The sequence below is a fragment of the Pocillopora verrucosa genome, chromosome 6 (genome assembly GCF_036669915.1).
Source record: "Pocillopora verrucosa isolate sample1 chromosome 6, ASM3666991v2, whole genome shotgun sequence".
NCBI lineage: Eukaryota > Metazoa > Cnidaria > Anthozoa > Scleractinia > Pocilloporidae > Pocillopora > Pocillopora verrucosa.
The window spans coordinates 15206660-15234387 of record NC_089317.1 but is presented as its reverse complement, the minus strand read 5'-3'; the positions used below and the strand labels follow the sequence as shown (position 1 = coordinate 15234387).

Sequence of the window (27728 nt, the reverse complement as noted above, 5' to 3'; positions counted from 1 at the left end):
TTTTTTATTTTTATGCCCTTGATTTATCTTTGATCCATAGAAATAAAAGCAAATGAAAACTCCTAGATAAAGCATTTATAACAGAGGATTGATGCATTTTTTATTATTAGTTTGTTGCTAAATGATTTTTATAAAAAATTATTATCTGGTTTGTAGAATTTTAGAAAGGAAAACTGTTATTTTCAGTTATTAACAAGACAGTTTTCTATTGTACATATTCAATTTTCAAGACCTTCCCTCGGAAGTTGATTTTCCTGATATGATATTTTTTAGTTTTATTTGGAAAATAACATTCAACATTATTAAGATAAAAAAGGTATTATTATTATTATTATTATTATTATTGTTCACTTTAACCCTGCGCTTTATTCGAAAGTTTGCCCACACCAGATTGGCAAAGCTACCTGGCTTTGATAGTACATTTGAATATGTCAGTTCTTACTAGTATACTAATAAATACTGATCAACTTTTATGTCCACTTCACAGCTGTTCGTTTGGTGAATTCTTATTTATCACATACTGGTCGTGTTGAAGTGCTATACAGTGGTACATGGGGAACAATTTGTAGCGACTATTGGGATTTACCGGACGCTGAAGTAGTTTGTCACCAGCTTGGATACGATGGAGCTTTACGAGCAGTTCGTAACGCAGCATTTGGACAAGGAACAGGCCAGATATGGTTGGATGACGTGCAATGTGTGGGAAATGAGAGATCGATATCACACTGCAGTCACTTAAGATGGGGAGCTCACAACTGTCGTCACTATCAGGACGCTGGCGTAGTTTGCCGACCTGCAGGTAATTTGGCGATACACACTCACAATAAACTCGAAGCCAACAGATTTTCTTTTTTTTGTATTTTTTACTCATTTCAGCCCTTTTAACAAAGTGCTGCGTATAACGCTATTTTTAGTGAATCAACGCTAACTAAGATACAAGTAAAACCATCTATAACATACATTTTAGACTTTTATGAACCAGTCATCGTTTCCAGCACAAAAACAGATCTTATGACGAGCCCTCACAATGTTAAACAAGCTTTCTTATATTATCACATTGATTACAGTTCGTTTGGTGAGCCCCACCAATTCGTTGTCGTCTGGTCGTGTTGAAGTGTTTTATAATGGTACATGGGGAACCGTTTGCGACGACTGGTGGGACTTACAAGACGCTGATGTAGTTTGTCGCCAGCTTGGATACGATGGAGCTTTATCAGCACCCAGAGCCGCAGCGTTTGAACAAGGAACTGGTCCGATATGGCTGGATGACGTTGGATGTTTTGGAAATGAGAAATCTATATTTCAGTGCGGTCACAAAGGATGGGGAGTTGAGAACTGTAGCCATAGTGAAGACGCTGGTGCTGTATGCCGACCCAAAGGTAGAGTAACGATACGAGTACATTTTATTAGCATCTTTAACAAGCATAAAAAATAGACTAATCAGAATAAGAGAAGGCCGTTGCATGTTTGACAGTAATTCAATTAAACCTTCCATGTTGCGATCTTATTCCTACCAACAGATAGCAAGTGGTGCCATTTACTGATTTTTTAAAGCGTGCGACTGCAACCTTTAATGATAGCCCTAAATTGTATTCAGGATGATTAACTTTAGAAATTAACTTTGCATGAGCTGAGATGGTATACATCAAGAAGCTCTTTCAAACACATTTAGATTAAAGGGGGTAAGTTTCTCAAGAAACTGTGGTGCTGCGTCGGTGGGAGAGTATAGCAGGAAATTTAGTGTTAACAACTGAGTTGAAAACGTAAATTGGCCACCGAAAAGAGTTAAAAAGCTGACGTTTCGAGCGTTAGCCTTTCGTCAGAGCGATTAAGATTACGTGTTTATGGCTTGTAATATGTTCATCAATGGGGTCAGTAATGAGCTATGGTAAAATTTAGTTATGTAGTGTTTCTAAAGGCTGAAAGCTTTTTAATCTCGCTATTAACCTGACTCTACCAAACGATTTGTTTTCTTCCGAGTAGAATAATAGAGATCAGAAGATAACACTCTTAAGCTGGCCTTTTTCGAAGGCTTTTTTTCTTTTCGACAGAAATAATAGGAGGATAAATATCGACGTAGATGGGGTTATTGTGTGATAACAGTCCGGTTCTCCACCACGTGACTTAAAGTAGCCAATAAAATAGCGCGAAAATTAATGGGTGGATTATGACCCTCATCTATCTGCTGTGTTCTGACAAACACTTAACGGTCGACGTGTCAATCGTTCAAAATGCCAAAACTCGCTATGGCGGCTTACTTCTTGTTGATAATCGTTCTTGTATAGCCCTTTCCAAGGCATTGCGTGAAGCAATTTTTGATGTAGCTCTCATTAGGGAAGGCGATGAGATATTGAAATAATTTATCCATAGACAAAGAGCGACCTATTTTCCCAATTATTAAACGGCTGTCTTTCCAGGGCTGGTCCTCCTGATTTCGCGGGATAAAAGGTTTTTTTAACCCAGGAAAATGCTTTGCGATAAATTATTAATGAGATGTTGCATCTTCATTCCCCAAAAAAAGGTCATTATCCTCTGCTATTGGTCAGTGTGTGGCATACTGTCGTTTCTTGGTATAAAGTTGCTAAACAATTTTACATTAAGGTAAAACTTCATATGAAACACACAAAAACACTGACCTCTTGGTGTACTACATGAGTCAAGTCGATGATCGATATTGACGAGGCTCAGTTGCCAAGGATGCCGCTTCTTTGTAAGATTTACGTTTTAACGAATCAGAATCAAAGTCACCAGGGAGGGTTTGTAGATAGAGCCGATCATAAAAGGTTCTAATCTCACAGAAGTGGTGACACATCATTGTGGCTTCTATATCAAGATTATCCCATCTATAGACTGGATGGACAGTTAGGTTTTCTTAACACTACGCCGCCACCTCGATTGTCTCGATCATTCCTCACTGATATGAAGCCAGGGTTTCTAATTCAATGATCTAATTATCTGTAATAAATCGTTCTGATGCCAAATAGAAGCTACATAGTACATAGTACATAGTACCGATGCTACTTCGGCTAAGAAGATTGTTTAACAGGCCATTCAGGCGTTTATTTAAGACTGACAGGTCCTTATCCTCTTGTGTCGAGTAATCTGCAGTTTATGAATGATGTGGAACTATTTAAGATGAAAGTAGTCCTTGCACTAGTTCAATAAAGACAGGGAGGAAAATTCAATTGAAGTAGTCCATACCCTCAAAGTCTTTACATTTGCTCGGTTTAACTCTTTTGCATTTACGATGATTGTTAAGCGAATAGAGCATTTGCAAGGATAATTTAGAGCCAGGATTGAGTAAGACAACTCTGCTTAGGACAGGTTGTTGAAACTTGTTCGTTGAATTGGCGAAATATGGCAGCCTCGAGTGAAGAAAGCGTTATCCTCTTGTAGATATATGATGGTTGCTTCAGCCTGCACTCAGAGTCGGTTTTCTTATATCGCTTGACGACAGTAAAATTGAAATGACGCAAAAATTCAGGAAAAGATAAACAGGAGAAATCGGAGTCGAAGTATAGATATCGACTGTAGTCTTACTAGGCTGGACAAACAGCTTTGCCGAATGCCATGCTTCCCGCCGAAGGGTGAATAATTTCTGTGAGTGTCTCAAGAAAAGGACTCTTCAATATTTCTGTTTTAAAAAAGACAGGTGGAACGGCGGTAAAATGTAAATGATATCACTGTAGATTCGCAGAGCTAGATGCTACAAAGAAGAGCGGAAGCTATGCGACTATCATGTTATGGATCAGTTTTTTATTTTTATGCCCTTGATTTATCTTTGATCCATAGAAATAAAAGCAAATGAAAACTTTTAGATAAAGCATTTATAGCAGAGAATTGATGCATTTTTTATTATTAGTTTCTTGATTTTTATAAAAAAATTATTATCTGGTTTGTAGAATTTTAGAAATGAAAACTGTTATTTTCAGTTATTAACAAGACAGTTTAATTTTCTATTGTACGTATTTAATTTTCAAGACCTTCCCTCGGAAGTTGATTTGCCTGATATGATATTTTTTAGTTTTATTTGGCAAATAAAGATTATTGAACATTATTAAGATAAAAAGGTATTATTATTATTATTATTATTATTCACTTTAACCCTGCGCTTTATTCAAAAGTTTGCCTATACTGGATTGGCAAAGCTGCCTGGCTTTGATGGTACATTTGAATATGCTAGTTCTTACTAGCTTACTAATATACCTACTGGTTAACATTTATGCCTACTTTACAGCTGTTCGTTTAGTGAATTCTTATTTATCACATGCTGGTCGTGTTGAAGTGCTATACAGTGGTACATGGGGAACAATTTGTAGCGACTATTGGGACTTACAGGACGCTGAAGTAGTTTGTCACCAGCTTGGATACGATGGAGCTTTACGAGCAGTTCGTAACGCAGCATTTGGACAAGGAACAGGCCAGATATGGTTGGATGACGTGCAATGTATGGGAAATGAGAGATCGATATCACACTGCAATCACTTAGGATTGGGAGCTCACAACTGTCGTCACTATCAGGACGCTGGCGTAGTTTGCCGACCTGCAGGTAATTTGGCGATACACGCTCACAATAAACAACTCAAAGCCAACAGATTTTCTTTTTTTGTTTTTTTACTCATTTTTTAGCCGCTTTTACAAAGTGCTGCGTATAACGCTATTGTTAATGAATCAATGCTAACTAAAATACGAGTAAAACTATCCATAACATACATGTAAAATATCCGCTTACAAGCCATTCAGAACAATCTTTCTTTCAAAAATTTTTCAAGGAGGTTCCTATTATTTTGATACACATCATAATCCATCCTTGACTCTATAGACCCATATGAACTGGTTAAGCATCATTTCCAGCACAAAAACAGATCTTATGATGAGCCCTCACAATGTTAAACAAGCTTTCTTATATTATCACATTGATTACAGTTCGTTTGGTGAGCCCCACCAATTCGTTGTCGTCTGGTCGTGTTGAAGTGTTTTATAATGGTACATGGGGAACCGTTTGCGACGACTGGTGGGACTTACAAGACGCTGATGTAGTTTGTCGCCAGCTTGGATACGATGGAGCTTTATCAGCACCCAGAGCCGCAGCGTTTGAACAAGGAACTGGTCCGATATGGCTGGATGACGTTGGATGTTTTGGAAATGAGAAATCTATATTTCAGTGCGGTCACAAAGGATGGGGAGTTGAGAACTGTAGCCATAGTGAAGACGCTGGTGCTGTATGCCGACCCAAAGGTAGAGTAACGATACGAGTACATTTTATTAGCATCTTTAACAAGCATAAAAAATAGACTAATCAGAATAAGAGAAGGCCGTTGCATGTTTGACAGTAATTCAATTAAACCTTCCATGTCGCGATCTTATTCCTACCAACAGATAGCAAGTGGTGCCATTTACTGATTTTTTAAAGCGTGCGACTGCAACCTTTAATGATAGCCCTAAATTGTATTCAGGATGATTAACTTTAGAAATTAACTTTGCATGAGCTGAGATGGTATACATCAAGAAGCTCTTTCAAACACATTTAGATTAAAGGGGGTAAGTTTCTCAAGAAACTGTGGTGCTGCGTCGGTGGGAGAGTATAGCAGGAAATTTAGTGTTAACAACTGAGTTGAAAACGTAAATTGGCCACCATAAAGAGTTAAAAAGCTGACGTTTCGAGCGTTAGCCTTTCGTCAGAGCGATTAAGATTACGTGTTTATGGCTTGTAATATGTTCATCACTGGGGTCAGTAATGAGCTATGGTAAAATTTAGTTATGTAGTGTCTCTAAAGGCTGAAAGCTTTTTAATCCCGCTATTAACCTGACTCTACCAAACGATTTGTTTTCTTCCGAGTAGAATAATAGAGATCAGAAGATAACACTCTTAAGCTGGCCTTTTTCGAAGGCTTTTTTTCTTTTCGACAGAAATAATAGGAGGATAAATATCGACGTAGATGGGGTTATTGTGTGATAACAGTCCGGTTCTCCACCACGTGACTTAAAGTAGCCAATAAAATAGCGCGAAAATTAATGGGTGGATTATGACCCTCAGCTATCTGCTATGCTCTGACAAACACTTAACGGTCGTCGTGTCAATCGTTCAAAATGCCAAAACTCGCTATGGCGGCTTACTTCTTGTTGATAATCGTTCATGTATAGCCTTTTCCAAGGCATTGCGTAAACCAGCCTTTGATTTAGTTCTCATGAGGGAAGACGATGAGATATTGAAATCATTTATCCATAGACATAGAGCGACCTATTTTTCCCAATTAATTAATGGCTGTCTCGCTAGGGTTGGTCCTCCCGATTTCGCGGGATAAAAGGTTATTTACTTAGGAAAATGCTTTCCGACTAATTATTAATGAGATGTTGCATCTTCATTCCCCAAAAAAAGGTCATTATCCTCTGCTATTAGTCAGTGTGTGGCATACTGTCTTTTCTTGGCATAAAATTGGTAAACAATTTCACAATAAGGTATAGCTTCATATGAAACACACAAAAACACTGACCTCTTGGTGTACTACATGAGTCAAGTCGATGATCGATATTGACGAGGCTCAGTTGCCAAGGATGCCGCTTCTTTGTAAGATTTACGTTTTAACGAATCAGAATCAAAGTCACCAGGGAGGGTTTGTAGATAGAGCCGATCATAAAAGGTTCTAATCTCACAGAAGTGGTGACACATCATTGTGGCTTCTATATCAAGATTATCCCATCTATAGACTGGATGGACAGTTAGGTTTTCTTAACACTACGCCGCCACCTCGATTGTCTCGATCATTCCTCACTGATATGAAGCCAGGGTTTCTAATTCAATGATCTAATTATCTGTAATAAATCGTTCTGATGCCAAATAGAAGCTACATAGTACATAGTACATAGTACCGATGCTACTTCGGCTAAGAAGATTGTTTAACAGGCCATTCAGGCGTTTATTTAAGACTGACAGGTCCTTATCCTCTTGTGTCGAGTAATCTGCAGTTTATGAATGATGTGGAACTATTTAAGATGAAAGTATTCCTTACACTAGTTCAATAAAGACAGGGAGGAAAATTCAATTGAAGTAGTCCATACCCTCAAAGTCTTTACATTCGCTCGGTTTGACTCTTTTGCATTTACGATGATTGTTAAGCGAATAGAGCATTTGCAAGGATAATTTAGAGCCAGGATTGAGTGAGACAACTCTGCTTAGGACAGGTTGTTGAAACTTGTTTGTTGAATTGGTGAAATATGGCAGCTTCGAGTGAAGAAAGCATTATCCTCTTGTAGATATATGATGGTTGCTTCAGCCTGCACTCAGAGTCGGTTTTCTTGTATCGCTTGACGACAATAAAATTAAAAGGACGCAAAACTTCAGGAAAAGATAAACAGGAGAAATCGGAGTCGAAGTATAAATATCGACTGTCGTCTTGCTAGGCGGACAAACAGCTTTGCCGAATGCCATGCTGCCCGCCGAAGGGTGAATTATTTCTGTGAACGTCTCGAGAAAAGGACTCTTCAATATACAGGTGGAAGGGCGGTAGAATGTAAATAATACCATTGTAGACTTGCTGAGCTAGTTGCTACAAAGAAGGGTGGAAGCTATGCGACTATCATGTTATGGATCAGTTTTTCTTTTTATGCCCTTGATTTATCTTTGATCCATAGAAATAAAAGCAAATGAAAACTTTTAGATAAAGCATTTATAACAGAGGATTGATGCATTTTTTATTATTAGTTTGTTGCTAAATGATTTTTATAAAAAATTATTATCTGGTTTGTAGAATTCTAGAAATGAAAACTGTTATTTTCGGTTATTAACAAGACAGTTTTTTATTGTACATATTCAATTTTCAAGACCTTCCCTCGGAAGTTGATTTTCCTGATATGATATAAAAAGGTATTATTATTATTATTATTAATATTATTATTATTATTATTATTATTATTATTATTATTCACTTTAACCCTGCGCTTTATTCAAAAATTTGCCTATACTGGATTTGAAAAGCTGCCTGGCTTTGATAGTACATTTGAATATGCCAGTTCTTACTAGTTTACTAATAACTACTGATCAACTGTCCATGTCCATATGTCCACTTTATAGCTGTTCGTCTAGTGAATTCTTATTTACCACATGCTGGTCGTGTTGAAGTGCTATACAGTGGTATATGGGGAACAATTTGTAGCGACTATTGGGATTTACCGGACGCTGAAGTAGTTTGTCACCAGCTTGGATACGATGGAGCTTTACGAGCAGTTCGTAACGCAGCATTTGGACAAGGAACAGGCTTGATATGGTTGGATGACGTGAAATGTGTGGGAAATGAGCCATCAATATCACACTGCAATCACTTAGAATTGGGAGCTCACAACTGTCGTCACTATAAGGACGCTGGCGTAGTTTGCCGACCTGCAGGTAATTTGGCGATACACGCTCACAATAAACAACTCAAAGCCAACAGATTAACTTTTCGTGTTTTTTTACTCATTTTTAGCCGTTTTTACAAAGTGCTGCGTGTAACGCTATTTTTAGTGAATCAATGCTAACTAAAGTACAAGTTAAACTATCCATAACATACATGTAAAATATCCGCCTACAAGCTCTTCAGAACAATCTTTCTTTCAAAAATATTTCAAGGAGATTTATGTTATTTTGATACACATAATCCGTCGCTGACTTTAATAGACCTTTATGAATTGTTTAAGCATCATTTCCAGCACAAAAACAGATTTTATGATGAGCCCTCACAATGTTAAACAAGCTTTCTTATATTCTCACATTGACAACAGTTCGTTTGGTGAGCCCCACCAATTCGTTGTTCTCTGGTCGTGTTGAAGTGTTTTATGATGGTAGATGGGGAACCATTTGCGACGACTCGTGGGACTTACAAGACGCTGATGTAGTTTGTCGCCAGCTTGGATACAATGGAGCTTCATCAGCACCTGCTGATGCAGTATTTGGACAGGGAACTGGTCCGATATGGTTGGATGACGTTAATTGTGAAGGAAATGAGACATCGATAACGCAGTGCAGCCATGGAGGATGGGGAGTTCATAACTGTGGTCATAGTAAAAATGCTGGTGTAGTGTGCCACCAACTAAAAGGTCAGTTAGATTATGATCTTGCAAACAATTATTTTCAAATCATTTTAGCTCTCTATATCCGATTCAATTCGCTTCTTGAAAGCTTGGCAAAAATAACTTAAGGCATTCCATGGAAGAACGAGTTCAAACCCTCGTCAAAATCTGATTGGTTCAGACCTAATTGTTTTTCTTTCCACAGTAGTTCACCAATGATGATCATTTTGTTACCTGTGATCATCCGATGGTTGAAGTAAAACCTATCTATCGAGTATCTTATTTTTCATACGAACTCTTTCAGTTTGCGGTCAGAGCCCTTTAACAGTCCAAAGTTAAAAAACATAACTAGTTAAGTTGCGTTATCGTCTCTATGTACAATTTTATGGTACTTGTTCTAAAAAACAACAACAAACAGCAAACAAAAGAGCGGAACATTTGAGTAACCAGCCGTTACAGGGCTCTTAGTCTAAACTGTAGCCTGTATCTTTTTAATAACTTACATTTTGCTACAAAGTCCTTGACAAAACCCCGACCAGCTTAGAACCAATCAGAACGCTTAGGTTAATCTCAGGACTACCTTTCCATGTCATTATTGTAACTATTCCATGAGCGCGCGTTGGATATGAGATGGTAAATAGCCAACCAGCAAAAATGGAACAGTTGCACAGTAAATTTCATTCAATCCAGAAAGTTTGAATATTTTCAGCAAGACTCTTCAACTTCCAACATGTCGCAATGCATTTCCGTATAAGGTGAATCGGAATATGAGCTGATAACCGCAGTTGTGTGAACCAATCAGAACACAGTCAGTCAGATTTGAAAATTTCACAATAAAAAATATTGGTTATTTGCACTTTGATAGAAGTCTTGAAAATACGGCTTCGGGCAAAATCTTCAGGTCCGAAGTTATTTTGTATACGGACCTATGAAAAACTAAATTTTTGGAGGAGGAATATTTGAATTCAATTTTGGTCACGTTAACAGCCCAGCATATGATGGACTTCCATCATAAATTTCGTTGTCATTTTCATGAGAAAAAAAAACCGACTTGTTACCCAGATTCAAGTTCGCTTTTTATTGTCAGACTTCGATGCGTTCACGTTCCAGTAAGATAACTGGTAATAGATAAGCATGATTTAGCAACGATACATTAGTCGTATGTGATTTGAGGCGTAATACATGTGATAAAAGCTGAAAATTCCAGGCGACGAGTCACTCTGAAATATCACAAGAAAAACAGTAAATATTTGTCAGAGTAGTAGTCACGAACTGTGGAGACTGTAATACGTTTCTTGAGTGTGACGTAAAAAATATTTTTCTCTGTGTACACATTAAGTACTGTCCGTTTGTTGAGTCCCAACAATTCACCGTCGTTTGGACGTGTTGAAGTCCAGTTTCATGGAACATGGGGAACAATTTGTGAGAATAACTGGGGCCTAAAGGATGCTGATGTGGTTTGTCGCCAACTGGGATACGATGGAGCCTTATCAGCCCTTAGAGATGTAGCATTTGGACAAGGAACAGGCCCGATATGGCTGAATAGGGTGCACTGTGGAGCTCGAGGATATCAGGATATCAGTCTCACAATGCACGCACGCAGGGAATTTTTAATTTTTATGATTTGGCTTAGGCAGAATCAGCACGTTATAGGTCTCTTTTTTTAATCAGTTAAGTACATTTAATTAAAGAAATACCACTTTAAAAAATGCAAATACAATCAGGGCAGATATAATTTTATTCTTCAATAATTGCTTGCACAGTTTGCTTAAAGGCAAGAGTATGTAATTATTTTCATATCCTTAAAGGCCTTTGATATCGAGGTTCACCACGCCATGTAATATCCACCTTCACTGGGAGGGCAATTCTTCATTCACCTGTTCTGTTTCTAGATGCACCATCAGCCACCCAGGCAAGCACCATTATTAAATTGGAGTTAGGAGAAGATAGGTCTATTGGTTGCCCTGTGGTCATTGGAAACCTCCCAGCTGATATCACATGGTACAAAGGAAATGATACCAACGGCAGAAAAATGACTAACTGCTCAACTCTTGAGGTTAGGAATGTTGCTTCAAGTGACAAAGGATGGTATACCTGTTTTGCGAAAAACGAATTGGGAAATGCAACCGTGCGGTTTTTGCTACTTGTTGGTAAGTTAAATGGATTTAAGTATGATTAATGATAATTATAAACCACTATCGAATCTGGACCGACGTAATTCAGCAACATTGTCAGCAAAGACGTTGACAAAAACAAGGCTTCAGCAAATTCTACTAATATTTATCTTTTAATGGCATGTTAGAGCTCTCTTTCCTCCGACATACTATTCAGCAGGAGAAAAGAGAACAAAGGAATTTTTAACCCTGTAAGTGGGACTAATGCGTATTAATCTGAAGAAGTTTTGAGAGAGCTAAAATGCTATAACGCTTGTTATTCTACAAGGGCATCCAGCTGAAATATTGCATTTATCATCAAGGGGTTCGTAATAATAATGATAGATTAACAAAAAAAAATGTCTCGTTTTAAAAGTCCAATGTCATTTCTCTCCAGTTAAACCAGCATCAAGAACGGTTACTTCATCATCCCAAACAACTCCCACAGGTGATTGCTTTTCTTTTTTATACGCTGAAAACTAGAGATCGTATTTCGATGTTACGAACTGAAGCGAGTAAAACATTATGAGGTTAATAAACTTGCTCTGTCACAGACGGTCGAGGACTACCCTGTAAACGTTAGACTGTAGACCTCTGACAAGTCATTTCTCGGGTTAGGTACCGTAGTCGAGGCAATCGTTTGCGAAGTTTCATGCCAACATTGGTTTTTGTGTCAAAATTTCAAACCTTTCTTACTCTATTTTACCTTTCCACATTGTCGACCTTGTTTTCTCTTAAAGTTTTAGAGGAAATAGTTAAGAAAAAACGTTACGTTATTTGTTTGCCTTTTTCCTTCACGGGACTCCAAGAAAACTTTTATAACCAAAGTAAGAAGTATTCGCTTTATTCGCATCAGAAACCCATTCAATGTCCATTTGGTTTGATGGAGATTTTGCGATTCATCGTCTTGGCTGTCTTCAAACACAACTACAGATGGATTGGGAATTGCAACCAAAGCTACATGTTACAAAGTAACTTTTTCAGACCAAATTAAAAAAAAAAACAATTATGGAAATCTTTATCAGTGATTGCCTTCTCTTCTTTTCTTATGGTAGCCATTTCTTTGAAGGAAATACATGCTCACTGGTTTTTGCAGTGTTGATTCATACAAAATTTGGTTCCCAAAACTTGCACAGGGAGGGTAACACCCTGTTTTGCCTTGGTATTTAGACAGTCATAGTGAGCATTCTTTCGTTCACGTGCCTAAGCCATGTCATTAGATCAGTATTTTAGCCAGGATCAGGGTAAAACATTGCTCAATTGTTGCTTCATGAAACCAATCAATTTAGGTCCTGAAGAATGCAAGTGCTCAAGTAACGATGTCATGTTAAGAGCGTTTATTGGTATTCCTGCCTTCATAATCCTTCTTCTGGTAATTTACATAATCCGGCTACACAGGAGAGGTGAGTAACAATTTCATTACTTACGTTAGAGCGGTGAGGCAGCATCCGTCATGAAGTAAGACAAACCTTTTTTACCTCTATCCAAAGAATCCTGTTTTTATACCTTTTTTTCCTCCTTAGGTACTGTAGAGAAACAAAGGTAAGAATTTGCTCTCACGTGGGATGGTTTGAGATCATTCTTCAGATATGGTATCATCCAAAAATAAAATGAAAAAACTGATGAAATTCATTTCCTAAATATTTGCATGTTAGAGCCAAAATGGCTGCCGTGAACTTTGAGTTCTCGAGAATTTTTACTTCGTTCTTTTTTTAAATAGTCTTTCATTACCTGAGCATTTATTCAAGAATGCTTGGATTGACCTCAAGTCTATCTTGCCATATCATAATACTGTTTACCATGATTTTGGGCGAAATCATGGCCCTTCAATTGCCTAAATACGCCGAAGTCTTGGATTTAACTTCAAATGCCTCGTCGAAGATTATAAATTAATTTATTCTTATTAAAACCTACTTTTCAAGCGAGCTTATGACTAAGTTAATCAGTTATCAGTGACTTGGAAGTTCTTAGGTTTTTATTTGTAAATTCGCATCAGTGCTAGTTATCCTTACCTTAGCTTCATAATTTGTCATGCGCATATGAACATACTTGTATGGAATGTGCGCAATGTAAGTTCTATATTCATTATTAGTATTACTATTTAAAATGTTCATTATTATTGTGATCTTATTTTTCTTAATTGTAGGTCTTACGAAGAAAAAAGAAGTGTTTACGACGTAAGTTACAGCTAAGGCATTAAGGTTATATCGGTGCGAGGAGAAAGTTCGTGATCTTACTTTTAATGTGCTACATTTACAAGACATTCGAAATTTTTGAACGAAGAGAAAAAGGATTTTCCCAAAAAGCAGAAGGAATGCATTTAAAATGGGTGGTAGATACCATGTGATAAATAACCCATAACCGGATATGAACTCTGTCGTGGATGTTCTCGGTTGTTTTATTAGATTTATCTAAAGGTCTGCTTTCGGTGGAGATTTGCTTTTCAAATAAATCTTCAAATAATTCCATAAATCTCGATCAATCCGCTGATCATGATTCTTTTCAATGGTGGAGAGCATACTTTTTATTGATTTTAGTCATGACAAAGGAAGAAAATAACATAAGTCCGATGAAAATGCGTGAGCTGTTGTTGCCTAGTATAACCTGTTGTTGACTTCATTGTTACAAACCCATTTTCCAAACGGTTGAACGGGTACATTGATTTAATAGAAAGTGGTGACGCTACAAGAAATCGAACCAAGTCGGCGCCATTCAAGCACAGTCATGCAGCCTTCTCCGGAAGACATGGATCTCAAAGACCCCAAGAAAGATAATAGAAAAGTACAAAGTACAAGTCCAGGTCACGCGCCTCTTCATCCAGCAAACTGCTCATGGGAAGAAATCGAACCAAGTCAGCGCCATTCAAGTACCGTCATTCAGCCTTCTCCGGAAGACATGGATCTCAAAGACCCCAAGAAAGATAATAGAAAAGTACAAAGTACAAGTCCAGGTCACACGCCTCTTCATCCAGCAAACCGCTCATGGGAAGAAATCGAACCAAGTCAGCGCCATTCGAGTGCAGTTATGCAGCCTTCTTCGGAAGACTTGGATCTCAAAGAACCCAAGAACGATAACAGAATAGTACAAAGTACAAGTCCAGGTCACGCGCCTCTTCATCCACCAAACCGCTCATGGGAAGAAATCGAACCAAGTCAGTGCTATTCAAGCGCAGTTACGCAGCCTTCCTCTGAGTACATGGATCTCAAAGAACCCAGGAAAGATAATGGATTTGTACAAAGTACAAATCCAGGTTACGCGCCTCTTCATCCAGCAAACCGCTCATGGGAAGAAATCGAACCAAGTCGGCGCCATTCAAGCACAGTCATTCAGCCTTCTCCGGAAGACATGGATCTCAAAGACCCCAAGAAAGATAATAGAAAAGTACAAAGTACAAGTCTAGGTCACGCGCCTCTTCATCCAGCAAACTGCTCATGGGAAGAAATCGAACCAAGTCAGCGCCATTCAAGTACCGTCATTCAGCCTTCTCCGGAAGACATGGATCTCAAAAACCCCAAGAAAGATAATAGAAAAGTACAAAGTACAAGTCCAGGTCACGCGCCTCTTCATCCAGCAAACCGCTCATGGGAAGAAATCGAACCAAGTCAGCGCCATTCGAGTGCAGTTATGCAGCCTTCTTCGGAAGACTTGGATCTCAAAGAACCCAAGAAAGATAACAGAATAGTACAAAGTACAAGTCCAGGTCACGCGCCTCTTCATCCAGCAAACCGCTCATGGGAAGAAATCGAACCAAGTCAGCGCTATTCAAGCGCAGTTACGCAGCCTTCCTCTGAGTACATGGATCTCAAAGAACCCAGGAAAGATAATGGATTTGTACAAAGTACAAATCCAGGTTACGCGCCTCTTCATCCAGCAAACCGCTCATGGGAAGAAATCGAACCAAGTCGGCGCCATTCAAGCACAGTCATGCAGCCTTCTCCGGAAGACATGGATCTCAAAGACCCCAAGAAAGATAATAGAAAAGTACAAAGTACAAGTCCAGGTCACGCGCCTCTTCATCCAGCAAACCGCTCATGGGAAGAAATCGAACCAAGTCAGCGCCATTCGAGTGCAGTTATGCAGCCTTCTTTGGAAGACTTGGATCTCAAAGAACCCATGAAAGATAATGGATTTGTACAAAGTACAAATCCAGGTTACCCGCCTCTTCATCCAGCAAACCGCTCATGGGAAGAAATCGAATCAAGTCGGCGCCATTCAAGCACAGTCATGCAGCCTTCTCCGGAAGACATGGATCTCAAAGACCCCAAGAAAGATAATAGAAAAGTACAAAGTACAAGTCCAGGTCTCGCGCCTCTTCATCCAGCAAACTGCTCATGGGAAGAAATCGAACCAAGTCAGCGCCATTCAAGTACCGTCATTCAGCCTTCTCCGGAAGACATGGATCTCAAAGACCCCAAGAAAGATAATAGAAAAGTACAAAGTACAAGTCCAGGTCACGCGCCTCTTCATCCAGCAAACCGCTCATGGGAAGAAATCGAACCAAGTCAGCGCCATTCGAGTGCAGTTATGCAGCCTTCTTCGGAAGACTTGGATCTCAAAGAACCCAAGAAAGATAACAGAATAGTACAAAGTACAAGTCCAGGTCACGCGCCTCTTCATCCAGCAAACCGCTCATGGGAAGAAATCGAACCAAGTCAGCGCTATTCAAGCGCAGTTACGCAGCCTTCCCCTGAGTACATGGATCTCAAAGAACCCAGGAAAGATAATGGATTTGTACAAAGTACAAATCCAGGTTACGCGCCTCTTCATCCAGCAAACCGCTCATGGGAAGAAATCGAACCAAGTCGGCGCCATTCAAGCACAGTCATGCAGCCTTCTCCGGAAGACATGGATCTCAAAGACCCCAAGAAAGATAATAGAAAAGTACAAAGTACAAGTCCAGGTCACGCGCCTCTTCATCCAGCAAACCGCTCATGGGAAGAAATCGAACCAAGTCAGCGCCATTCGAGTGCAGTTATGCAGCCTTCTTTGGAAGACTTGGATCTCAAAGAACCCATGAAAGATAATGGATTTGTACAAAGTACAAATCCAGGTTACCCGCCTCTTCATCCAGCAAACCGCTCATGGGAAGAAATCGAATCAAGTCGGCGCCATTCAAGCACAGTCATGCAGCCTTCTCCGGAAGACATGGATCTCAAAGACCCCAAGAAAGATAATAGAAAAGTACAAAGTACAAGTCCAGGTCTCGCGCCTCTTCATCCAGCAAACTGCTCATGGGAAGAAATCGAACCAAGTCAGCGCCATTCAAGTACCGTCATTCAGCCTTCTCCGGAAGACATGGATCTCAAAGACCCCAAGAAAGATAATAGAAAAGTACAAAGTACAAGTCCAGGTCACGCGCCTCTTCATCCAGCAAACCGCTCATGGGAAGAAATCGAACCAAGTCAGCGCCATTCGAGTGCAGTTATGCAGCCTTCTTCGGAAGACTTGGATCTCAAAGAACCCAAGAAAGATAACAGAATAGTACAAAGTACAAGTCCAGGTCACGCGCCTCTTCATCCAGCAAACCGCTCATGGGAAGAAATCGAACCAAGTCAGCGCTATTCAAGCGCAGTTACGCAGCCTTCCTCTGAGTACATGGATCTCAAAGAACCCAGGAAAGATAATGGATTTGTACAAAGTACAAATCCAGGTTACGCGCCTCTTCATCCAGCAAAACACTCCTGGGAAGTTCCAAGACATAATGTTACAATCGAAAAAGTCATTGGCAAAGGTTCTTTTGGACAGGTTGCCAAGGGAACGGCAGTAGGACTTCAAGGGAGACCTGATACGACTACAGTGGCCATTAAGATGCTTAAAAGTGAGTCAAGTATTGATTTCAGAATATTTCTTACCTCTTTTTTTTTTCCTTTTTTAGGTTTTTGTCATGCATATTATAAATATTTGCATTTAATTCTCCAGCTAACGCTGCTGAATCGGACAAGAGAGATTTGATGAAAGAACTTGAAACGATGAAGAAGCTCAAAAAACATCCTCACGTCATCAAACTTCTGGGATGTGTTACAGAATCTGGTATGTTTTGGTTGTGTAGGTTTTGTTTTACCATACGCATTTTCCTTGTAAATTTACCATCTAAGACTATCTCGTCAATATCATTTGCTTCAAGTTTAAGGAAAACGCTTTCTTTTGATTTTCAGAGGAACTCCTGGTACTGATTCAATATGTTCCTTTTGGAGATCTGCTTGGTTACCTGAGAAAGAGCCGTGGATTAAATGACACTTACTACAAAGACCCGGATATTAAACCACAAACGAATCTGACGTCACAACATTTGATGAAGTTTTCCTGGCAAATCGCCGATGGCATGAGTTACCTGTCCTCAAAATCTGTAAGTCACAAATACGAAAGACATAAAATAATTGTAAAAATTCCTTGTGGGGCGTACCGTCATGGTAAGCTTTTCCTTCATGCATACTATTTGATATCTTAAAAATACACCTCACAGGAGCAAACATATTCTTACTGTTTGGTTTCGGGTTTGTAGGGTGCACCCTCCAATTTTCAATGCTATCACCCATGTTTTTTTGTTATTATCATCATTTTTCTATTTTCGGTTGGCGATCGTCGTGCAGCCTTGCAGATGTACCTCACTCTCGACTTATTTTGGTCTCATTGACTCCTTTAAAGTTTTCAATTGCCAAAAGTTCACTGATTATCGAAAGAAAATTTTCTCCATTTCTCTTGGAAACTGTATCAGTACTAGCACATTTAATTTATTATCACTTAGGCTTATAAGAAATACGCACGTTGTTGATTTCGCTAAATATGGCCTTTTTTCAGAACTGAACCTTTTTTCAGTTTTTTCCTCTTTTAATCACTGATCTTCGCTTCCTTCACAATCCATTCCTTTAGATCATCCACCGAGATCTTGCAGCCCGTAATGTGTTAGTTGGAGAAAACGGAACATGTAAGGTAACAGACTTTGGAATGGCTAGAGATGTGCAACAGGAAAATATTTATGAACGAAAAACAAAGGTAATACAAAAATGGGGAGTACTCAGTTATATAACATTCAGCATAATCACCTTACGCAATAACTCTCGTGGCAGAGGTGACATTTTCATGGTTTCGATCATGGAATCTCTGGATTGGACCTGATGAGGAATTATAATAAAGTTCGGATATAACGCGCGCTGTCATTGGGTGAAAGAGAGTGCTCTATGAGAGTATAGAGCATAGAACTGAGCTAAAGCTGTCACGCCATCTGCCAAATTGTATCATGTTCGACCTTTTCCGGGACTTCTTTTTAGCTTTTTTCCGATAATTGAAAGTGAAATTTCGGAACAAGCGAGCCGGCAAGTAGTAACAGAAGAACCAAAGAAAGGTTTGTAAACATACCAGGCGCCGTTATTTACGCTATTAAAACGTGGGCAGATACGAAAATCCTCAAAGGAAAAACAAAATAGACATTCCGAGTTTTAAAGATTTTCACGCTCAGTAAGATTGCAAGCTTACGTACGGTAATGAAAATCAAACACAGCCAACACTCGTATAGTATATAAAGTTCAGAGTTCAAAAACAAAACAGAACAAAACAGAAATGATGAAAAATATAACCAAACTGGCATAATTGTTAAAATTCATACTAATCATGACGGTGTCTGAGCAAATAGGATCATGCTGAAGTCCATCGCGGCTCACTTATCATGCCGATCTCCGGTCATCACAGTAAAGCAAGCCTCAGAAACTACATCGGCCGCCCTTCGAGTGAAAAAATAAGAGCTTGCTCTGATATCCTTTCCAATGTGTTGAGTGGAAAGTCACATCAGTCACTGCAGCCGAGTTTTGCGGCGCTGTCATCCCGAGCGATCTTCATGTTCCGGTAAATTCGGCTGTCGTTCATTTAAAAAACACTCGCCTTGAACAGTTTGTTTTCTACCTTGTCATGTGAAAAAACCCGCGTGTTTTTATGAGCCATAATTCGGCTGAAGTTCACTTAACATTTCACTTCAAGATTCTGAATTAAAAACTTCAGGCAAAAGTGTTAAATTCGACCTGCCGAATTATTTTAGTTTGTAAACTATCGCAGAGTGTGAACTTTGATGGTTTTTGAACTTTGATGGTTTGACACTTTTGACAGCTTTTGTCTTGTACAGCCAATCAGATTATTTGAACCATTCTAACAGGGGTTCTGATTGGCTTATTGTAGCGTGCTCTATGAGAGTATAGAGCATGCTGACGACACTGTTCTTCGCTTTGGAAATAAAGTTTGTTTTGAACATTGAAAGTAATACATGGGGAATTTAAGGGATTCTTTATTATAAAACAAATAGAGAAGCCTTGACTGTGCTCTGTTCTGTTATAAAGCACGCAGGAAGCAGCTAGAGCACGAAAGAAGTGTAGGGAGAAACACGAGACGTAGTCGAGTGTTTCTTCCCACTTCTATTTGTTAAATAACGGATACTTATAGAGTACTATTTCATCTGTAAATGTCGTTGATTGATCGCTTACTATTTTTGTTCTGTTACCCAAATCTTTAGGGCCGTCTTCCAGTGAAGTGGACAGCTTATGAGGCGTTGCTCTATGGTGCATATACCACCAAAAGTGACGTGTAAGTATACCTGATCATAACTCTTAAAGATGGCGTCTATAAAACAAATGGTTCATGCTTAGTGTGCGTAAATAGAGGTAGGGATTGGTATGGATGTTTGTGGGAAGTTTGAAGAGCACAAGAGAAGCGTAAGAATTCCTTTAGGAGCGGCTGACAGCAATTCTTGCTTCGTGAGCGCTCCCCTGGCTTTCCAAGTGCACCCACAACTCGATATACGCACAGTTACAGGCATCGACCAATTGTTGTATGACACAACAGACACAATTTGTCCACGATATAATAATTGCGTGCTACCTGAAAACTGAAAATGATAATTACCGATCCGAATAAGAGTCCAAAAGGCGCAAAGCCTCACTTGAAATCAGCAAGTTAGTTATCTTTTTCCAACCATTACCCGTATCGCGTTCGGGAATCGAAATATCGTTAACTCTAAAGCTAATTTCGTTGCCTCTAGAGTTAAATGTCCATTCAGTTTCCGAATCTCATGATATTTGGCATACTTACCTTTTCACTATATGCCTCAAATTCAATCTTTAAAACGATTAAGACCCGTGGTTAAACTGGAAGGGAAATTATAGACCTTGTACAGTGATGACTCAATAGTTACCAATAAGATGATAGAAGCCCGCACTAGGTTATAAATTTCCATTATGTAAATTTTAATACTATAAATAAGGATTAAAAACTTTGTCAAACAAAATATTTCGTCTGCCTCATAAAATGTGTATGTTTTCAACCAGCCATTTTACTCATGTTTTCTTTGCCTCCCTGCAGATGGAGTTATGGAGTTGTTCTTTACGAGATTTTCACCATAGGTAACATTTGATGTTGTATATAGAAAACGAGTACGAGGGTTTGATCGCGGTATCCAAATATTGAGAAACAAAGGAAAGCATGAGGCCGCTTCGACCGAGTGCCTTTATTTGTTTCGTGATGTTTGGATGCCACCATCAAAACCCGAAGCACGAGATTTAGATTGCTTCTTAAACTGCCTATATTATTTACCACATAAAATCGTAACACTATTGTTACGTTCTTTTCATTGGTTGCATAATTTTGGAAATCATTATCAGCTATCATACATCTGTTTTCTGTTTGGGGTTTCTTTGGGTAATTTAAAGTGTATGCTAAGTTTATAGTAGTTTTGCTCATTTAGTTTATAGCTCCATGGTTAGTCGGAGCTTGATTATGGCAGAAAGTAATGCAGTTAGCCGTTTTCGTGTCCCAAAAAGCGGTGAAGAGGAAAGTAAACTGCTAAAGGAAAGTGTTCCTAAATCAATCACTAGTGATCTAGATATGCGTTTTTATCAAGTATCTAGATTCATGCACGTGACGCAATTCTTTCCCCTCATTGGAAGATAACCTCATGGATAATTAATTAGTTTGAGAAAGAAATTTAAGAGATTTTGTGGATTTTTTTAGCCATACACTTCTTTGAATTGAGCAATTGTGTAACCGAAGTAATTGGGCTCATACTTTTATTTAAAATATCCATACGTCATCGTTACTAAACTTGAGCAAGGAAAATACATAAAAGGGAACTCACAATAGAGGAGAAGATTTTACGTGCATAGCTATACAGGCATTTAAAAAAACAACAAGGCTGCCTCTAAAAAGTGGACATAAACGTTGATGCACAGGAGTTAATTTATCCACAAAACTTGACAAATTACTCGACATAAAATACGTAGTATTAAGCAACGATATAAATATCAACCACAAGTACACAATACAGCTAATAAAATTTACAAACACTCAGAGGTAATTAACACGCAAACGCAAAACACACGGGAACTCCGATACGGCAAAAAGTTTCGCGTTTAACAATGCATTTTCTTCAGTTAGATAAACTTCCCATGCAAATTCATGCTCCATCGAATGATATGGGTGGTGCTTTCAGTGATGGTCATTGTTTAAGACATTAACATGCCGATTGACTCGTTGATCTCTTTCAGGCGGTTCACCTTACCCAAGAATGGATGGAAAAAAAATTGCCAACTTACTTGGAGAGGGCTACAGAATGCCTAAACCACAACACGTGGATAATGAATTGTAAGCTTCTATCAAGTTTTTCTCCTTCCTTACAACAGGAAATATTATATAAACTCTTTCACATCAACTGATGTTTGGTGTTCGCAAGATGAAATAATATCGTATTCCATATAAAAAATTCTAGGTATCAGATCATGATGAGATGCTGGCAAAATGACCCAGATGAAAGACCAGCTTTCACCGAATTAAAAAAACAGCTTAAAGACATGGAAAGTCTACACGAGGTGAAAATTATGGTGGATAATTTTCTTTTACGCTGGAGTATCTTTAAATTCATAGATTGTCATTCAGATGGCCTAACTTGATATTTCCTCATCTCTTCCAATTTGTGCGAAGTTTGAATTGCTTCTTCCTGTTGTTTCCTTGAAGCAAACAAAGTAAAGGTTATTATCGGTTATTATCGGTATGCGAGAAGCAAAATATAATGTTCCAACAACAGAAAAATCTTTATAGTCATTATATAAAAGATGATAAGACTACTGCAAAATTGCACTGAGATGCCCAAAAAAATAGCGAATGATGAAGTTCTGTAATTCTATAGAATACTTGTACCTGACAGTTCATGTGGATAACTCATGATATTACGTAAAGGGGGAGCACATTCAGTTTCATAATGTTATTGTTTTCTTTTTCTTTTTAGAGGCTGATCAACATGAGAATTTACGACAAGAGGTTGTACGTAAACGTCGAGGATTTGATAGTGTAGTTAAGTACACGTCAGTGTTTGATTGGCGAACTGTTTGAACATTTTGCCGCAACAAGCTCTATGGAATGACCATCCTCGCTTGAAAACTCTTTTGCCGGGAAAACCAAAGTTTCCTTTTTTCTGGGGAAGCTGTCGAACATTTCTTTTTGCTTTTACTTGGACCGCCAATACTGTTGATACCGAAGGCAAAGACTCAGGCACTGAAAACTGAGCACAAGTCTCATTATGCGGTTTTTGCTAAGTTGTTCTTGTACTGTCTCTACTGTTTAAAAGGTGTACAATTTGGCCGAAGAGCGCGATAGTTTCGTACTTTCCAGATACGACTACTCAATCAGCTGAGCCGATGGATCGTAATTAATTTCCTTCTGAAGACTGACGATAGCCATATTTTTCGTCTCATCTTTGTACCGTAGGTTATCCACTAAATAAAAAAATTTCAAAATATTGAAACACAACGACAACCTAAAGTGGGGCTCTGTCCTATCCCATTGCACTTCAATACGGTTGTCAATTAGAGCAAATTCCGAAGTCTAAGGTGTTACTGACTGTGAGTTTTCAAAAGTCACGTTATTTGATGCAATTGACCTTTCGTCCCTTGAAGTTCTTTTTTCGAAACTGAATTACATCTGCATAAGTTAAAAATCTCTGCCATGTGTGGAACCCGAGTACTCCTTTGTCACCTTGTAATTTTTGTAAGTGAACGTCGCCTCGTTAGAAGGAATCTATCGAGTTGTGCCTGTTTGTTTTAAAATTTGCGCTTATTACGCGATATTAAGAAGGGGCCAGCAAGGTGATAATGCGATTCCTTATTTTTCACTTTCACGTCATACGGCAACTTTCACCTTTGCGCGTCACGGTTAAATTCATCGTTGAAGTCTACCTTTGACTTCCTTCCTGACCCTTCTCTAGAAGTCCGAGTTTATACTTCTCTATGCTCTACAAGATAAGAAGCGTAGAAGCAGTCTCTTCAAGATGAAAGAGCATTTTGTGTTTGTTACAGAAGAAGGGAAATATTTGCTTCGTTCATCAAGCCGTAACAGATAACACTCAAAAGAAAACCTCCTGCACCGTAAATAGTAAGCGGTTCGTAAATATTATTTCACGCGCATTGCAAAATATCGAAGGATGATTAACACATAAGTCGCTATTTGGCGCGAAAATATGCTCCTACATTTGTCCCTGGACACTACCTGTTCCTTGATGCTCACAATTTTCCTCGAGTTTCGCTTTCAGAAAACTGTTCGTAGCTTGAAACAGATAATGTCCGCGGACAAATATCCGTGCCTATTTTCGCGCCCAATAGAGGCTATTGTCTATATATTCCCCAAGTGACATTCTCCAGTTTCAAAAGCTTATGTCCTCTACGATAATTCTGCGTTTAAAATTTCATTCAATGTGACAGAGAGTTTGGAGAAGAGGAGAAATATTTCTTTGTCTATAAAGTCGTACCAGAGAACGCTGAAAAATGCGGAACATCCCACACAGTAAACGTTAAGCTGATCGTAAACGTCCCTCGCGCGGCAAAAATATATTAACGATAGCAAATACAGCTCAAAAATGTTTTTTCTCGGAACAGATCGTGTCTGCGGGAAAATATCTGAACATATTTTCGTGCTAAATAGGAGCAACGGCACAAATGTCATAAGGCGGCGCATAGGAACAAATCAGGGACTTGAACCCCTCGAAACATGTTTAAAACAGCATAGTTATAACTAAAAGCATGATTTCGAGTGTAATTTAGTGTTAATATGCACGAGTAAATCTCACTCGCGTTTTAAAAGGCAACGAAGTTTCAAGAGCCCGTAGAGCGAGTGCGACTTTTAGTCTTTAAAAAATTACAAATGCTTATTTACACCAAATTGCACGAGAATTGTTACTCGTTAATAGTTTACACGAAAAAGGCATCACAGATAGTCAAGACAGACGAAATTTTGACAGTCTTGTTACAACTTTGCACTCGTTTTACAGGAAAAATGCATTCGTTTTCGGCCAATCAGAAGCGCGTAATGTTTCTAAGTATATTGTTACATGAGTTATCAGGGTCGGTAACCAGGGACAGGTTTTACCATACTGTTTCTTTTGGACTGTTATTGATGTGAACCAGTTGAACAATTTCATACAATTTATTCTCGTGGAAGGCTCTGAAGGGTAACCAACATTCCCTTTATTTTAGTTGTTAGCTTTCAGTCGCTACAAACTTCGTAGCCATGTTACGGATGCTCTTACTCAGCCCCTCAATTCACACCTACTAGTGCAACATGTTTTTGTTGAGTGAGATATGTGACGGAGGAGGTCCGACATAAATTTTGGTTTCAGCTTATTCCACCAAAATGAAAACTGACTATGGGAATTTATAAAATGCCACCAATATGCCTCAACAATCTTACTTTAAAAAAATTGTCGTCCCCATTCCTTTGCATGCATCAAATTTCTCGCTTGTTACATGCATACACACTCATTTTGCCGCTGTGTCACCTTAAAAGGGAGCATGCGCGAAAGCTGACTTTACCATCACCACATGCATTTGTTGTGTACTTGATCTTACATCACTGTCACCCAATCACAAAACAAGTTCTCTCAATCAAGTTCAAAACAAGTTGTCTTAATCCGTCATCATAATTAAACAATTGGTGTGCAGAAATCCCATCCCACTTATCGATAGTCTCGGCCGGGTATTTATCTCGACACTCCCTGGCGAAAAATCCTCTGAAGGGTTCGTTTAAATCACGTAGAGAATCGCAAGAACGAAAACTTACACTCTGACTAAACAGGAGGGACTCCAAACATACTTTCTCAGCTTTTATTCTGTGGGCCAAAAACTTTAGCTCTGGTTTACTTCACTTCAAGCATCCATATTATTCTTTATACATTTCTTAGGGTGCTCACAAGGACAACTTTTATAACAATCAAGGTCTTTTTTCAGCAGGTGATCATTTCCTTTCAGGGGTTGGTTTTTTTGGGGGAGAAATTTGATGCTAGTCACACTACTCTACAATTCGTTAACGCTATTTCTTGTGAACACAGTTTAGACTTTTTGCTAATACCGTGTCAACCTCAATTCAGGAATTAAGTTTGAGGAAAGCACGCCAGAAGCAGGACGTCTGAATCAAACTTAAACTAAGTTCGGCAAGGTCTGCCTTGCTAAACGACTCTGGCGCGACAGCGATTCAAACGTCGTGGCTCTGCTCTACAAAACAAAATGTATAAATTAGGCTAATGTATCTGGTTGGGATTAGGTGTTCTTAACTGAGCCTTTGTTGAGTTTACAGGGAAAAGCGTGAACTAATTGTCGATTAGTGTCACCCCTTCTGGACAGAGATGTTTTTCTTAGCTTTTGCTTTTGGTTGAGTGTTTGTATTTCAGATTGGTAAATAGAGACAATACATTAAGATAATCCTATTGTCTTTGGCTGTATGGCTTTTTCCATCAGTTACTCCAACACGGGCTTTACAAGTAATATCTGAATTTAATACATCAGATATATTGTACTGTCATAAACTATTGTCCAGTCATTGTAATGTTCACCTTTATGGCGCATATAGTTCAGATTTTTCAACTCTTACTCTATGAGGTTTCGTTTGAATGGTCTGTCATGCCAAACCTAATAAGAAATCCAATAAATCTTCTACCAACGTGAACGAATCATTTTTCTGCGGCCTACCTTGCATCCGTCAGTGGGTTCACAACCTCGTTAGCCACTTTAATCTCCGATGTCTTAACAAAATATAGTTCACAGTCGGGCTAAGCCACCGTTCTTTGGTTTTTGGACACGAAAGTTGATTGATTCGGCAGTAAAAGTCAGTTTATAACTATCCAGAGAACAACCTTGGGATGACATGTACTGAGCACAAAAATATCCCGAAGAAATTTATTTCCAGGAAGTGAGACATTTGCTTCCCTTTTTTTCAAAATATAATTATTTAGGGCATCCTATTGTGTAATTCAAAGGCACTAGCACCGAAGCTTTAATTCTTATGGAAAATCCACCCCATCATCGTTTAAACGAAAGAGACAAACAGTCTGCTGAAGTCTTTGCTATGTATTGCGCAAAAGTAAACATCTCGCTTGTATTTGATCACCTAAGCTTGTCATAAGGTAAAACATTTTAGATGATCTCGTCGATAGTTATAATATGAAATCAGCCGCCTTATCAACATTTCAATAGCAAGTCACCAGACATTGATTATTCGTAATTCACCATGGAGTTACCAAAACTTTTACACTATGCCTGATTGCTCATTTGAAAGGGTTGCATCTTATCTAGTTCTTTTTTTTTTTAAGTGAAGCCTTGTACTACAAATGGGCCAAAAACTGACAACTGTAATTCAAAAATTATACATCGATGTATGTTTCCTCGACAGAAGTACAGATTACTTCGCAGAATCGCTACTTTAAGGATATTGCTCCGGTTTCCAAAATTCTATCTGGTCAAGCAAATAGTGCAACAAAATTAATTTGCTGAAAAAGGTTAAATAAAACTTCCATCTTCGGACCGTCTTAGCCACTGGAATTCATGACCAAGCATGGCAGTGATTTCACCGGAAGAGCAGTCGTCTCCCGCTGGAAAATAGGGTGGTGAGAATCGAAGGTGAGGTATTTGTCGGTGTGGGTAGGTTTACGGTAGACATTTGTCTCTAAATTACCCTGTACCCCTCTGGACACATTTAAATCAACCACCCTATATGCCATAAAAAAGTCTCTAGCCAAAACTTTACTTAGGAGGGCTGACTGTCTACCATCTTCACACGATTCGAAGGCTAAGGAGAGGAAATATGTTTCCAATGTCCTAAAGGCAAACGGCTATACAAAAACTTTTCTCCGTAACTGCCAAAAACCAGTTACAAATAGTAACGCTCTTGATGAAAGGGAACCAGCGACTGGTTTTGCTGTTATTCCTTACATACAGGGTGTTACGGAACCCATCAAGAGAATTTTGAATAGCCACAACGTTAAAGTTGCTCAAAAATCTTTTCAGACTTTGGGGCATATTTCAGCCAAACCTAAGGATCCTGTCACGAAAGAACAACGAACCGACGCCATTTATGCTATTCCTTGCAATGACTGTGACAACGAATACATCGGACAGACCAAACGTCAGTTTGGTACACGGTTAAAAGAGCACCAAAAAGCGGTTTTCCTTTGCAAAAAGGAAAATTCAGCTTTATCGGAGCATATATGCCTAACTAACCATACAATTGGGTAGG

At 38.8% G+C, this 27728-nt stretch overlaps 1 protein-coding gene across 2 annotated transcripts in view; it reads left to right on the top strand.

The window, feature by feature from the left end:
- LOC131784032 (uncharacterized) overlaps window positions 1-22941 on the top strand; it is a 28864-nt gene extending 5923 nt beyond the window's left edge. Inside the window, exons 3-22 of one of the 2 annotated variants that reach the window (XM_066168100.1) lie at window positions 488-799; window positions 1068-1379; window positions 4238-4549; window positions 4927-5238; window positions 8072-8383; window positions 8758-9072; window positions 10938-11195; window positions 11596-11646; window positions 12488-12601; window positions 12722-12740; window positions 13345-13375; window positions 13869-17016; window positions 17118-17228; window positions 17354-17544; window positions 18069-18191; window positions 19696-19766; window positions 20541-20581; window positions 21722-21818; window positions 21943-22042; window positions 22459-22941. In XM_066168100.1, the coding sequence (XP_066024197.1) occupies window positions 488-799; window positions 1068-1379; window positions 4238-4549; window positions 4927-5238; window positions 8072-8383; window positions 8758-9072; window positions 10938-11195; window positions 11596-11646; window positions 12488-12601; window positions 12722-12740; window positions 13345-13375; window positions 13869-17016; window positions 17118-17228; window positions 17354-17544; window positions 18069-18191; window positions 19696-19766; window positions 20541-20581; window positions 21722-21818; window positions 21943-22042; window positions 22459-22524 (6296 nt within the window). In that variant the 3' untranslated portion in view covers window positions 22525-22941. The remainder of the gene's footprint in view (window positions 1-487; window positions 800-1067; window positions 1380-4237; window positions 4550-4926; window positions 5239-8071; window positions 8384-8757; window positions 9073-10937; window positions 11196-11595; window positions 11647-12487; window positions 12602-12721; window positions 12741-13344; window positions 13376-13868; window positions 17017-17117; window positions 17229-17353; window positions 17545-18068; window positions 18192-19695; window positions 19767-20540; window positions 20582-21721; window positions 21819-21942; window positions 22043-22458) is intronic. The other variant, XM_066168101.1, reaches the window with a different exon arrangement.
- Window positions 22942-27728: the final 4787 nt, after the last annotated feature.